At 41.9% G+C, this 15,091-nt stretch overlaps 1 protein-coding gene across 1 annotated transcript; it reads left to right on the top strand.

The window, feature by feature from the left end:
• Positions 7,731-10,638, top strand: ABRACL (ABRA C-terminal like). Its single transcript, XM_021392574.1, has 3 exons — positions 7,731-7,872; positions 8,985-9,051; positions 10,082-10,638. The coding sequence occupies exons 1-3, from the start codon at positions 7,822-7,824 to the stop codon at positions 10,264-10,266; spliced, it is 303 nt and encodes a 100-aa protein (XP_021248249.1). The 5' UTR covers positions 7,731-7,821; the 3' UTR covers positions 10,267-10,638.

Raw genomic sequence — 15,091 nt, 5'->3', positions numbered from 1 at the left:
GGAAGGAAATTTGAATGAAACTAATAAATAAGGATATTCCACCTAGAGCTCTATTTGAAGTGGACGTGAATAGTAATTTTATGTTATCGTAACTGTAATCTCTGCTACTGTTAGTTGACAACCTCATACAAAGCCAGTTTTGTTGGTTTCCTGAAAAAGTCCACAAAATGTCAGTACGTGTATGTATTTCTGTAGAGGGAAGGGGAGGTGAGTTTTTTTCATGATGCATGCTAAACAGGAGGACAAGCGACTGGATGATTCAGCTGTTACCATGCTACGTGGACATCAGGAGATGTTCTGCTGTCTCCTTGCTACAAGAGCTATTTGGACAAATGGAGTCTAAGAAAGTAATTAGCCTTCATGTTGCTCTCTCTCAAATATTCATTTGCTACAGCAAAGAATTCCACAGAACACATGAAACACAGTCAGTTATTTATAAACTTTTTCTCCTTGTAAACTGTCTCCAAACACTTTTTGATAGTCTTCTCCCTCAGCTTATGAGGGCTGCTCTGAAAGTAATGCCTCCTATTTTATTATGTTGGCTCATGACTTCAGAGGCAGATGGTGGTGGTATGGCAGTAGGTTGAGAGAGGTTGAACCTTCTCACCAATATTCCATTATATTTTGTTGCTGTGAGACAGATGGCAGCAGAGGGGCAGTCTGACACAATAGTGTCTGACATGGTAGTGCTTATGAAGCAAATGTGTGTTACCGAATTCTTCCAAGCAGAAAAAAATGGCATCCACTGACATTCATCAGTACTTGCTGAATGTTTATGGAGACCAAAGAGTGGTGGGTGGTGCGTTTCAGCAACACCAATGTAAAAGACAAGCCATGTTCTGGACAGCCATGCACAGCTGTCGCACCACAAAATGAAGAGTGTCTTAATCAGCCTACCCATGTGAACTGGCGGATTATGACCAGGGAACTGTGTATGGAACTGAATATCAGCTTCAATGTGTTGGAAATGATGGTGGCAACATTGAACATCACAAATTTGCACAAAGTGTGTCCTATGAATGCTCACACAGGAACAGACAAATCATCAGCTGACCACTACATCGCGACACAGACTAAGCTGATGAAGGCTCAAACTTTCAGAGTCAGGCCAGAGAAAACAGCCTTTCTCTTGCAACACGATAATGATAGGCTCCATACCAGTTTGAAGTCAATGGAGCACATTGCCAGTCTTGGCTGGATTGTATTATCACACCCACCACAGAGTCCAGATTTGGTGCCTTCTGACTTCCATCCACTCAGGCTGATGACTGTGGGGCCAACCTTTTCCTAGCAATTACACCATCACAGCAGCTGTGAAACCATGGGTCACCTCTGCTGGTGCAGATTTTCACAAGCACGGTATGCAGGCTATGGTTCATCACTGGCAAAAATACATGTCTAATGGTGGTAACTGTGTTGAACAACAGTTTTTTTGTAGCTGAGAATTTGTTCTATCAAATAGTGTTATTGTGCTCTTTTTATCTGAAGTTTCCATGGAAGTATATAGGTGGTATTACTTTTGGAGCAACTTACGCATTACTGCACATCATCTTTGCTTCACATCCTCCTGTATGGAATACCATTACCAAGCTCAATATATATCCTGTATTAGTTCTGACTTTGCCCATCTTTAGAGAGTTATTTGTGCATCCTTTGAGTTCTGTCTTACGGATCTCAGGTAACTGCTATCAGAGGAATGACTGAGAACATCTTGTAGTCCTTTTTGCAGCTTTTGCTGTAGTGCTAACAATAGGAGTGCAGTGTTTTAGCCTGTACTGATTTAACATATTTCTGTCATTCCCCGGAGGTTTACTCTTGGGTTAACTGTAGGGCAAGTCATTTCAGTCAAGATTTTAAGTACTCCTCTTTTCTATTCAACTGTGGTAAAGATTTACATGCTTAATCTAGGGAGAAGAGGTACTGCATTGTTTGAGGCTTCTAGTGGATAAGAAGAAGAGTATGATGCCCTGAGGCCATTTCTGAAATAAGGCCTCAGAGCCAGATACAGGTGAATAATAGCGTAAGTGAATCATCCAATTTAATCCCCATGGAAGTGCCCATTAAAGTGCCAAGACTGTCAGCTGTAACTCTGTCTGTATTCATAGTCTGTCTTGTTCTGAGGCTGATCAGTTGTGTTTCCTTTGCACTGAAATAAATGCTTCTGTTTTGCTGGGTAAACGTTTCAGCTCACCAAAAGATAAAAAAAAAAAGAGAGAGAAAAAGTTTTTATTTTGCTTTATTTATATATTTTTTTTCTTACAGGAGAAGCAAAGGTAAGAGTCCATGCAATTAATCTTTCCAAATTGGGCTTTACAGTAGAATTCTTAGAAGGTTTTAAAGAGAATCACTATGCTTTTCGTTTAGGAAAAATAATTTTATCCCTTAAAACAACTGATGAATTTAAACAGAGAGAAAAGCCAAATAAAAGTAATGATTGGACCAAGAATGATGGAGTTGCTTTGGATCTGGAGTCAGTAAGTGAACATAGTATTATTTTCCTGGTTGATTGGCTTGTCTTAAACAATATATAGTTGTTCTTCTAACTGCCCCTAAAAACAACCACACTTTCTGACTATTGTTTACTCCCCTCAGATTCCTATGCCAGCACTGAGTTGCTGTGATTGTATCTTTCTCACTGCAGTCAGTGACCCTATCTTGTTCAAAGAAAAGATATCTTATTTTTTCCTTGGTGTTACAAAGTGCATGGGAATTAGAAATGTAGTCAGTCCTCTGCCACTTGATATCTTTAAATCATGTGAAAACACACTTTTAAAGATCTGCGTTAGCAGCCAGGGCTTAAGGAGCTTTTCTACTTAGGTTGAGTCACAACCCTACAGTGGGTTGCAAAGTACAGCACACCCAGGTTGAGAAGTGTCTCATGGCCGGCCAACTGCACAGATACGTGATAGGACTGGGCTAAGACAAGGCACGTACACATGCTCCTGGTTGAATCACAACACTATAGCTTTTGTCCAGATTTGGAGACATTAAGGAGAATCTGTGGCACCTTGCACACGTATGAGTTGCTGGTGTGATAGCAGAAGGATGAGTGGCAGGTGCATCCAGCAGGAATTCATGTCTCTTCTGAATCAACAAGTCAAACAAAAATCTGTTGAAAGAGCAAAATGAGACCTGGGTTACTTGAGAAGGCAGATAAGGTGATCTCTTTCAGCAGTAAAATCTGCAAATCACAGTGTCAGTTCTGGTGTTTTCCAGCTAGTGACAATCTCAACAGAGACTTCTGCATGTGCATGTGGTACATGTGTTGGCCTATTCACAAACATGTTGTATAATGCAATAAAAATTCAAGACAACAATATTGTACAAAACAAGAACTGTGTAGGTTATCTACTATAAAGATAGCACCGGTCAAACAAGAATACTTACTTAGTGTATGCTTGAAGACAGGCAAAATGACCATTAGTTAGCAAATAACTTTGTCACTCTCTTCTGCATGCCTTTTTCTGGCTCATACTGTGCTGCCTCTCTCTGGAGAAACCTGTCAAACAACATGTTTACAGCAAGTTTTCTGCAAACACTAAACATTTTTGCAAAACCAATTTGTCACAAGGTAGGAAGACAGGCTCCATTTACAGTCAGTAAATACTTCAAAGGTAAGAGGAGATGAACAGAGCTGGTGGCCAACATTCACGGGGGAGAGATGATACAAGTACACTTAGCAGGATCTCTGGATCTGTGTTGTTCAATGTTGTCATTGATGACAGAGGAAAAGAAGTGACAAAGTGACAAAGCCAACGGTACTGAACAATGCAAAGTAATACAGTGGAGGTGGTATAATCCTAATGATCTGTAACAGAACAATTAATTACTACCACTTTGGAAATAGCTTTTGAAATCACTGGATGGTGCTCAGCTGTTTTCAAAAAGGCAAGTGAGATGAACAAAATTATTAGGATTGAGAACAAAACAGAAAACGTTGTTATGTCTTTGTATGTACTTTACCCACCCACTGAATAATGCTAACAATTCCAGTAATTCAATCTCAAAAAAGAACAAGGAATGATGTGCAACAAGATGTGAACAACAAGAAGATCAGCATGTGGGAAGGCACTCATCTTACAGGAGATCAACTAAAACTGGAAAATAAGATGAACAGTAGGAGAGCTATAGTCATGAACATGATGGAGAAATGTGAAGATGGAATAGTTTCTTGGTCACAGTGTAGGAAATTGGAAGCATTTCATGAGTTCTCAGTAAGAAAAACAAAAATAAGCAAAATTAACTATTTTTCCACATTGTTCCATAAATTTATTAAGCAATAATTGCCATAGAAGGACATGAAATCAAAAGCTTGAGTTTAAGAAATTAGACAAATTCACAGATAAATGCCCATTTCTGACTCTGAAGTGTGACTACTAGGATGTAACATTCACCTCAACAAATCCCTAACCTAATCCAGTCAGTGACAGGAGCCAGGAGAGAAACCAGGGGATCAAATGATATTTATTGTACTCTTTTGCCTAACTTCTGCACTTGGTCACTTCTCTCAGCAAAATACTGGATTAAACTGATTGCTTGATCAGATCCAGCACATCTGCTTTGGTGTTCTCAAGCTATGCTTTAAATCTTGTGTTGTGTAATTCCTGGTTTTGGCTGCCGTGATGTAAAATTGTGAATCTGGGAAAACAGAAACTACAGTGAGATCCCAATGCTGATCAAATTAGAATAGTCTGTTTTAAGGCAGAATCTCACGACCTTTGAGGACCACTCTTGGTAAACGCAGAAAGGGGAATCTGAATCATTAATCCAACAATGACCTAAACCAGTGATGTGAAATGTGCATGAGCCCTATCTCCATGTCTGTGTGTTTGCAAAGGACTATTTCACTCTTTTGTTGTTGTTTGCGTGCTTGTTTGTTTTTAGATATAATTCTGTGGAAACAGAACAACAGAAAATCTCCATCTTCACCATTTTCCCATTTCCTGCTCTCTACTGCAGCCTGTGTAAAAACATAGCCACTTGGCCCTTATGCTGTTCAGCTCATTTACTTTCTTTAGCAGATCACTGTCACCTTGATTGTCATGGTAACAGATGCTATTGACTACTTATTTACCTATAATTATTTTAACATCACATGACAATGAAGAGCCATGAATAAAGTAGTGAAAACATACCATGTTTTAATAGACTCCTCAGGTCTTCTTTAGGGCCAATAGTTGGCCTTACGTTGTTTATTTTCAAAAGTCAGGATTTAAAAAAATAATAATAATTTTTTACTTCCAGTGTAAAAAGGATTGAAAGAAACTAAGACAAGGAATTACATTTCTCTTTTTGTCTTGCTCAGATATATAGTTGATATACTTCTTATAAGTCAGGGTCTAAGATTCAAAAGAGATTTAGAGAAGAATTTCTATCACAGATTTCATAATAATAATACCCTTGGTATGAAGTGTCTGAAACTATTGCTTGATCAAACATAAATCATCCCATACTAACCATTATATTACTCAAAGCAAAGGCCTCCATTATTTGTGCATATGTAAAGCTGTTCTGATGACTATGTTTGTGACACAACTGAAGGCATATCATTAAAAATAAGAACATGAACACTTTTATTCTATACTGCTACGTAACTGGAACATTTCCATACTTGCTAACATGCTGACTAACTAGATTCTGTTTTAACAGGATTCTCTTGGATCTTTCTTAAAAGTCGATCAATTTTATTGCAGTAGCTAATACTGCACTGGCCAACAAGTCTAAGATCTCAAGAAAAGCAGTATAATATAAGCACGTATGCCAGGATATGCACAGATATAATGCCCTCCAGATACTACATTTTTCTAAGAATCTTCTCCTTTCTTTTGATTCAATTTGGACAGATTTATATTTCATTAATGTCATTACTGACTTTGCAGTATAGCCCTTAACTTGTTTTCTCAATTATCAGTTGCTGTGGTTTCTTTTTTAAGAGCACCTTTACTGATGTTAAATACAGCCCATCTGCTTGTGATGACATATTCTGCAGCTATCACCTGCTGAATATATAGCTCCTTGTGCAGAAAGCATCATTTCTTGTAATAAGCAACAATTCTGTTACACATAAATTGTGATTTTTCTAATGAAAATATTTTAATAAAAATAACCACATTGCAAAATATGTCCTGAAAAAATAAGGGGCTTGGTCTCCAGTTTTGCATCCCTGGAGCGATAAAAATGGATCTTCTTGGCATCACTTCCACTGTGCAAATCAATTCCTCTGGCTGGGGGTTCTGCCAGATGAACCCTAGCAGAGCTTGCAATAGCCATTTAAGATGCCTTCAGCAATTTATACATCTTTGCACCAGGGATGAGAGAGCATAGTGAGGGACCAAAGCTAGCTGGCACAGTGTACAGCCTGAGTGAATATCTCGGTCTCCCCTTTATAAGCTGATGCATGAAATGTGAATTGTGGGAACTGGAGGCTGCTCTGGGGCAGCTGTGCCTGATGAAGAGGTGGGAGAGGCAGCTGGATGGCAGTGCCTTAAGTAAATGAGAGTTTTCTGAAGAAATTTGGTGAGAACTTGGCCTCTGGGCAGCAGGATGATGGTGGTCTCTCTGCTGTGGAGGAGTTCACGTTGCTCCCAGTTTTAATGTCTGTATACATGGGAGAAGACATACCTATTTCTAGGAGCTAAAGAGGATGCAAATAATTGGAAAAGGCAGTAGCAAATACAGAGATACAAGACAGAAAAAGTCAAACTGCGTTTTCTCTATAAGGTAGAGTATGAGGACATGGCACTGAATGAATGACTGGAACACAACATGACTTTATCACAGCTAAATGATGTTACCCTAGCTTATGAGTTTTCTTTGGAAAGAGAACTGTTTTTCTGTGTTACAAGAGTTTGGCAACCCCCCGCTATCAATACAAGTTGTGGGATGAAAGGACAGAGCACAGCTCTTCTGAAAAGGACTTTGGGGTACTGCTGAATGGCAAATTGGACATGAGCCAGCAATGTGCCCTCACGGCCCCAAAAGCCAGCCATATCCTGGGCTGCATCAAAAGAAGTGTGGCCAGCAGGTTGAGGGAGGTGATCCTGCCCCTCTGTTCCGTGCTGGTGAAGCCTCGCCTGGAGTACTGCATCCAGATGTGGAGTCCTCAGTGCAGCAGAGACAGGGATCTGCTGGAGAGGGCCACAAAAATGATACACGGAATGGAACACCTCTCCTGTGAGGACAGGCTGAGAGAGCTGGGGCTGTTCAGCCTGGAGAAGAGAAGGCTCCAGGCAGAGCTAAGAGAGGCTTTTCAGTATCTAAAGGGAGTCTATAAGAAAGGGGACAGACTTGAGGAGGATCTGTTGTGACTGGACAAGGGGAATTGGTTTCAAACTGAAACAGAGCAGATTTAGACTGGATGTAAAGAAGTTTTCTACAGTGAGGGCGGTGGTGGGGCATTGCAACAGGTTGCCTAGAGATGTGATGGATGCCCTGTCCCAGGAGATGCTCCAGGTCAGGCTGGATGGGGCTCTGAGCAACCTGATCTAGCTGTAGGTGTCCCTGTTCACTGTACGGGGATTGGACTAGATGGCCTTAGCCTAGAAGGTCCCTTCTAACTCAAGCAATTCTATGATTCTATGATCTTTGTGGGCCCTCTCCAGCTCGGGGTATTCTGTCATTCTGTGATTTGTAGGTGACACCAGCCGGGCTGTAACTGCTGCCCCATCACCAGGAAGCACCGCACCACTCACTGTGCGGGCAGCCACGGCAGGGCGGTCGCGGAGGGGCGGCCCTGGCTCCCGCTGCTCCTCCTCTTTCCCGCTGCCGACCGGGCGGGGCGAGTCCGCATAACCACCGCCCTCGCCCCGTCTTCGGCGCTGGATGGTGTTCGTGCCTGCGTCTTCCGGCAGTAGAAAGCGGCGGTGGGAGCGGGTGAGTGGCGGAGCCTGGTGGTGGTGGCGTCGGCGGCGGGGCGGGAGTGGCGTCGGCGCCCCGCGCTTGTTCCTGGGCGTCCGGCCGCGGGGAGCGCTCTGTCGGCGGGAGCGCTGCGGTGAAGCCGGGCTGCTCCCAGCGGTGGCTGCGGGGCTGCGCGGGCAGCGGGCGGGCTCGGCCGCCGGGTCGCCATCTTCTTTAAAGCTTAGTACCTAAATTGACAGCGTGTACGTGTACCGGGGAAGATAATTTTAAGCCGATGTGACTTCGGAAAGCTAGAAGTTAGAGGGGAAAAAAAGTTACCTTCAGTGATGTTGAAAGCACATCATTAAAGAGCCGGCAGTGTCAAATAGTAAAATTGGCAGTTTGAGAAATTATTGATGGTACCGTACGTGGGGCCCCTTTTCCCTGGTGACTTAGGCAGGAGCATCTCTAGTGCTCTGGCGAGTTTGTGGGATTCACCTCTTGCCTGCTTTAACTCAGTGCAAAAGTAGGGGAGCTCTTGTATGAGGAAGAGTTTGTGATGCATCCGGATACTGATTTGTAACTCCGTGTACTCACCAGATCTGTGCAGCAGCGCTGTTTCCTGGAACAATAGAGCCGGTCTCCATGCCCAGCTGTTGTCTGACAGGCTCAGGACTGTCTGAGACCTTTTCAGACCCCGCTCGGCTCCAGCAGCTGTCTCTGCAGCCCTTGTTCCAGTGGGAGCTGCATTTGGTGCTTTGCTTTCTCCGTGTCCTTACTTCGATGCCTGTGCTGTATGTTGTCGTGTTGGTGCTGCTTTGTATAGTGTTGGTCCCCAGGTGCCTTCTAGGTGCCAGCAGTTGTTAGCCTGGGATGCTCTGTATGGAAGTAGTACGTTATGTGTTTGTGCTGAGAGGTACTGAGGTGTTAGCTTCTGTTGGTTTCCCCACAGTTGCTGGGTGTGTAGAGGCTCTTTATCTTTTCAGGGCTGAAATCTCAGATTATCCTCTACTGATGTGCCTTCAGGCGGCTGGGTTTTACAGAATGTTGTGATGTTCCTGGTGAACTGAAAATAGGCTGGGATTAATACGTGCAAAGGATTTGCATGTCTCCTAATAACTTCGTTTAAAATGTGTTTTGTGTTTTAGACCACAATGAACGTGGAACATGAGATTAACCTCTTAGTTGAGGAGATTCGACGGCTGGGGACCAAAAGTAAGCATTGTAATATCTCTGATCATATAGTCACATAGATCACATAGATATATGTTAACTGAATGGGCTCAGATAATGTACTACACATATGTTTAATATGGGATTGCATGGTATTCCCTAGGACCCATCCTTTAAAGTGATCCTTTTGTGAAGTTAGACGTGTGTTTGCAGCAGAGAGGGGGCAGGCCTGGAGTCCTGCCCCTACTAAAATCAACAGCCAAATTACCTTTTAAGTCCCAAGATACTTGCTGCAACTGTCAAATAAACAGCATCATTACGTTTCACATCCTTCCATGGTAACTTCGGAATTTCACAGGTCATGTTCTTCAGTTCATCGCTGTTGGAAGGAATTCATCCACATGCCTAAATTACAGAATCACAGAACATCAGAGATTGGAAGAGACCTTAAAAGATTATCTAGTCCAATCCCCTTGCTGGAGCAGGAATTTGCTTAGAGTGTAGACTTCTCTCTTAAGATTGCTCTTCATTGTTAAAACTCCACTTTCTTTACAAATATTTGTCTAATTTATGGGTGTGGGACCGGCTCATATATTTTAGTTCCGATGCAATTTCATTTGTTTTTCAGAACTCGATACATTCCTCTTACATGTTTAAGAATAACTTAGCAGACATTAGTATATATTTTAAAATTCTTGTTTAAGCAAGAACGCTTTAAACATTTTAAAATATTTTGGTTCTTTAGAACAATTTTATTCTTTGTGCTTTGAAGAAGTAAAATAGCCTGGGGTGGTTATAGGTTTCAGAAGGGCATCAATAAAAAATAAACTTGGTGGATGTATGGTCAGTGATACGTGCCGAAGAAAAAAAGGGAAAGTCCTAGCAAGCAGAACCTTTCTCTATTATTTTATCACTGGCATTCATAGCATGTTTCCCTTTATAAAGTCAAACCTCTTGGAAGTGAAGTCAGATACCAGGTTTCTGACTTACCTCCCTATAACTTCTGTATCCTTGGAAATCTCTGAACTGAAGGAACATCTGCAAATGCTTTCATGTTTTGTTTTTGATTTAGATGCCGATGGACAAGTGAGTGTGAAATTTGGTGTGCTCTTTGCTGATGAAAAGTGTGCCAACCTCTTTGAAGCCCTAGTGGGAACTCTTAAGGCTGCAAAACGACGGAAGATTGTCACTTATCAAGGAGAGCTGCTTTTACAAGGTGTTCATGACAACGTTGATATCATGCTACTGCAGGACTGATGCAATGTGCATTGCAGCTGTGTTAATTGAATTGTTGGAGACAGGACTTCCAACATCCTCTGAATCAGACTGATCATTCTTATGTATTTTGATGCATTTTCTATATCTTTATAGTTGAAAGGAAATTTTCCTATTTTGGAAAAACATTCCCTTTTGTAATTCTCTCTAAAACAGTACTGTACATGATTAAGGTAGAAGATGTCCGTTCTTTTTATTCTATTTTTTTTATTTTTTTTAAATCTCAGGTAATACTCTTAAATGTACTTGGTGGTTATTTTCAACGTATGAAGAATGGAACTGGCATTTTAATGTTTACAAATCAAAATGTGCCATGAAAGTGAAAAATAAAGGAACATACTTCAGTTTATATAATTCTTATTATAGTTCTCTCTCTTTGTTTGCAAGCAGAAATGAAAACAAACAGAATTTCTGTAAGTAGCATAGTTAAGTAATAGAAAGCATGCCAGTGAGACAGAAGTGATTTTACTGCATGATTCAGTCAGAGAATGCGCACTCTTTGGAGCGGGGATCAGTAATGAAAGCATTCTAAGAGCTGGATGTGTAAGTAGGCTGCTTCAGAGCAGCTTTGTAAGAATAAACCAAGCACCACTCCAGGAACAAAGCAAAAACCAATAACAATTTGCTTCTATATGAAGATTGCAGTTTTACTTACTGCACTGCTGAATCTCCTCAACAGAGTTTACTCTAACCACGAACCCTTCATGTCCCTGTGATGCTTCTCCTCTTTGCGTAGGGAGGAGTGGCTGAAAATTCAGTGCTGCAGCAATTCCTCATTGCTTTTAGCTTCGTCAGAGCAGCTACAGTGAGGAATGTAGTTTTAAGTTTTAAGGCAGCTGTAGAGCTTTTTGAGCTTGACCAGGGAAAGAGCACATAAACATATAGTAAACATGATCAGGTTTTCCAGCTAGAGTTTCTAAATCCATTGCTTTTCAATTGTAGCTTTTGCTACTGTCTTTACTATTTTTTTTTTTTTTTTTTTTTTTTTTTGCATGGAGCTGTAAGAGACAATATTTTCACTTGTTCACATGTTAAAGCTTGTTCAGTGACTAAATTGTGCACAGAAAACCATGGATGATAGTGCACCTCATTCATCTCTGGCAGTGTAATGTGGGTTTTTTTTGTGTGTCTTCCAGACTTCTGAAGGAGGTAAGTGAGGAGTACCCTGAATTCTTTCATGCAGCATTAGCCAGGAGTAGCACAGCAACTCCAGGCTGTGATTATTTCCTCCACAGAAATTATATGTTAACTAAATCAGCCCAGGAGAGGGGGGGGGGGGGGGAAGCCATTTTGACTGTTTTCTAGCTTACTGCAACTTCTTACAAGCAGGCAAAAATACTCCCTTGACTAGGGAGAAAGAGTTGTTGCATGGGCCAAGCTAGCAGCATGATGCTCTGTGCTGCCCGTCCTCTGCTGCAGGGTGGGTGAATTTCCTTAGCTGCTTTTTGTATGTGCAAAATGCTTGAAAAATTTCATTTTACTTCCAAGTACAGGGAGTGCATGCGTGGTTATGGATTCTTCGTGAAGATGTGTAAGCCCAGCTGCTATCCCTTTCATTTCTGTTTGTTCTGCCTTGTGCAACAGGAAGACAGCTGAAATCCTGTTTGCAAACAGATCTGCCGCTGCCTTGGCCTGCGCTGGCCCCAGCATCTGAAGCATGAGGGGAAACTGGAGCTGGCTGCGGTCGGAAGCAGCGCGGGCTGCCAGTATGGCTTGCTGGCCGCAGTGGTTCTGTTTGCAGAGCTGCGTGTACAAGTGCATGCACTGCTGTACTCCACCAGTGGGAAGAAGGGGGCTGGGGGCCAGGCTCTCTGCATTTGGGAGGATGTCAGGCAGTTCTGCCCTACCAGATAACCGCAGTTGTTTTTTTCATCTGCTTCTGTTTTCTCAGAAGCCTGAGTCATTCTCTGGCTTCGTGGGATAGCCAGAATATGCTGACAAACTGAGTGCTTCGTGAAGTTTTGGGATGTGAATTCTGGCATGGAGAATTCTAGCCTGTCTTAAGACATAGTTCTGCTCACAATGCCTCTTTAAGTGCTGAATAGGCCTTAGTCTTGAAAGCTGACGTACCAGTGGATTCAGGGCTTGGGGTGGGCTGGAGCTGAGACACTATTATAAAGAGATTTTATGTCTCATTTTGGAGATTTTGTGTCTCATTATTCACTTAACAATGCTGATAAATGTTTTTGGTGTGCCTGAGAACACTGGGTAGCAAGAGACAGAGGAACTTGGCAGTGGGACAAACCTGGGACAACCTGAGGTGGCTGTGACTGCGTGCTGCCCGGGGAGCTGATACTCGTCGTTCCTCTGTTTCTGAAAGCACAAGAGGAGCAATAGGAACAAGTTTCTAACAGATTGCCCTCACTTCAGCATGCAATGTATTTAGAGGCCTCCAGAGGTCTGTGCAAGCACTGGTGGCTTCATTTCTAATATTTTCAGGGAAAATCAAATGCTAATGCTGTTTCACATGTGTGGGACTACACTTCTGTGAGGGAAGTAATTACCACAGCCAATGGCCTGGACACAAGTGGTGGTTCCTGGAGCACTTGACACAATAATAGAAAAGCTAAGTATGGGAAAGCTATTACCTCTTTTTGTGAGCAATAGAAGGATCAGCAGTCCCTAGTGATGGGTGTGAGGGAAATTTGTAGGTCTTCCAGCAGCACAAGTGTTCATATGCGATAATTTAGGAAATTAGTTTAAAAGTGGTTTAACTAGTTCAGTCTATCATCTATGTTAAGACCTGGGAGCATGATGTGCTCCTGGCAAATATAGCTGGTACGATTTCAGATTTTACACTGTGTTTCTTGAGCAGGGACAGTTGGAGTAATTGTGGAGTTGGAGTACGCTGACTTCAGCTGTTTCCATGCAAAATCCGGTGTCTGGACATAAACATGCCTTTCAGAGGAGTTTTGGATAAGCTGTGAAGTCGTTGAGGCATGGGTTTTTGTAACCTCTGGCAATGAGTGGTAACAACTTCAACTGCCACAACTGTTTCTCATGTAAGGGTAGGTTTTTTTTGCTGTGAATTTGAGCAAACAAAAGGTTGAAGTGTATGCAATATTATGTTTCCCATCCCTATTTCATGTTGGAATGAATGGTGGAACTGCATGTTGTTTTTGCTTATTTCTCATCTCTCCTCTGAAGCTTTTCTGGAGGTGTTCTTTCCGCTTCAAGGGGTTTCTCTCAGTGACAGCAATGCCGCTTTTGCCATTCAGATCTGTGTAAAGCTGCTTGTCTTTACTTAGTTTCTGTCACAAACAACACTTGAATGAAAGAAGAAGAGTAGGAGGAGCAGGAAGTTCTTGCATGCAAAAAGATGATTATATCACCGCTGTTACTTAGCAGCTTTATTTACATAGTTGGATGTCTGAGAAAAAGGCTGAGGATCTTTACTTTTCCAGCAGCACCACGTAACTGTTAAACAGGCTTACACAGTTGCAGAGCCTTTGTTAAGCCAATGCAGCATGATCCGGTGAATGCCACAGGCTTGGCCATACCGCTCAGTATAGAACAATCAACCAGTAATGATGTCTTAGTATCAGCCCCACCTGGTATGAAAGAACACTCCTAAGGTTTTGGTCTATACAGTGCAGCGCAAGTCACGATTGGTGTTGCCTGAAAATCCTGTCTGATGTATGATGCATGCCTGATGTGTAACGGGAATCGTGGTTTCAAGGACTCAAACAGACAAGCAAAACCTTCAACGTGCCTTTCTTTTGGAATCTGGCAAAGTCAATAAGGTTGCAGAAGTGTGCGTGTTCTTCTCAAGCAAAAATGGCATCTGCGTGCTCTGTAATGAAGGATTATTTTTTTTTTCTGATAGAGTGTAAGAAAGCAATTCATCCCAGTGTCAGCTGCAAAGAGTAGACCTAAATAGGAACCAAAAAATTTGCAGGCATTGAGCCCCTAGACCAAAAAAAAGTTTTGGTGCCTATCAACTGTTTGGATCAACACATTATCTGTCTATGACAAAAATGAGTTTGATAACCCAGTGACGTATTTAAGGCTGAATATCTCTCAGTACAAAAGTCAGTATGGCATAGTTTGTTTTGCAGCCCAAAAGGTGTTGATATATGCCAAAATACTGTCTGTTCTTGCTTTCCTACAGACCAGTCTTTTTTTCTTTTTAACTTTGGGAAACATCTTCTAAGCTAACGATAAAGATCCGAATTCACTCCTTTGGTGCATTTATTGTGTACTGCAAAAAAAAAAATAAAAAAAATACAGCTGCAAAGACAAAGGAATGACTTAGTACCCTCAAAAACATGGAGACAGGCTTGAATTCAAAACTGCTGATGTTGCAGACAACGATAAAAAACAAAGGTATATCTTTGCTCAGAGACACAATACCTGTGCCAACCTAGATCCCCTATGGTCTGATTTTCAAGGCAAGTTATATTCCGAAATGGCACTCTCAAACAAAATCAGCAGCAGGCCAAAGAGTAGCTCCAGTACAACAATTTCAAAGAATTTGTATAGTCAGTGTTTCGGTGAGGTAAGGGAAAGGGTTTAAAAGTGTTTCTATAAAGCCAGTACATTTAAGATCTAGTTACATAAACTACTCAACATGAAGTTGTTCTAATAAAGTTTTCCAGAGGGTGGCAGTTCAGCGTAGTTCTGCCTGTGAGTACAGCTTGAGCCCCAGATACAGTACAAATGCATATTTCAATGGCTGAAGCTAGGCTCCTGGCAGGTATTTTGAAAAAAGCACCAGAAAAAGTGTTATCTTGTGATGCACTGCAGATGTCATCGCCGATGATGCTTATCTCTGCCAGAGCACCTGAACAACTTCAGGCGGTCAAGC

Source organism: Numida meleagris, chromosome 3, assembly GCF_002078875.1.
Source record: "Numida meleagris isolate 19003 breed g44 Domestic line chromosome 3, NumMel1.0, whole genome shotgun sequence".
NCBI lineage: Eukaryota > Metazoa > Chordata > Aves > Galliformes > Numididae > Numida > Numida meleagris.
Note: the sequence above shows the minus strand (reverse complement) of the source record. Positions and strands in the feature narration are given on the sequence as shown.

Bases quoted from the DNA above. Each gene is read 5' to 3' on its own strand.
- ABRACL (XM_021392574.1), top strand. From the start codon at position 7,822: ATGGTGTTCGTGCCTGCGTCTTCCGGCAGTAGAAAGCGGCGGTGGGAG. The intron at 7,873-8,984 runs GTGAGTGGCGGA...TTTGTGTTTTAG, and splicing joins GAAAGCGGCGGTGGGAGCGG to ACCACAATGAACGTGGAACA. The intron at 9,052-10,081 runs GTAAGCATTGTA...TTTTTGATTTAG, and splicing joins TCGACGGCTGGGGACCAAAA to ATGCCGATGGACAAGTGAGT.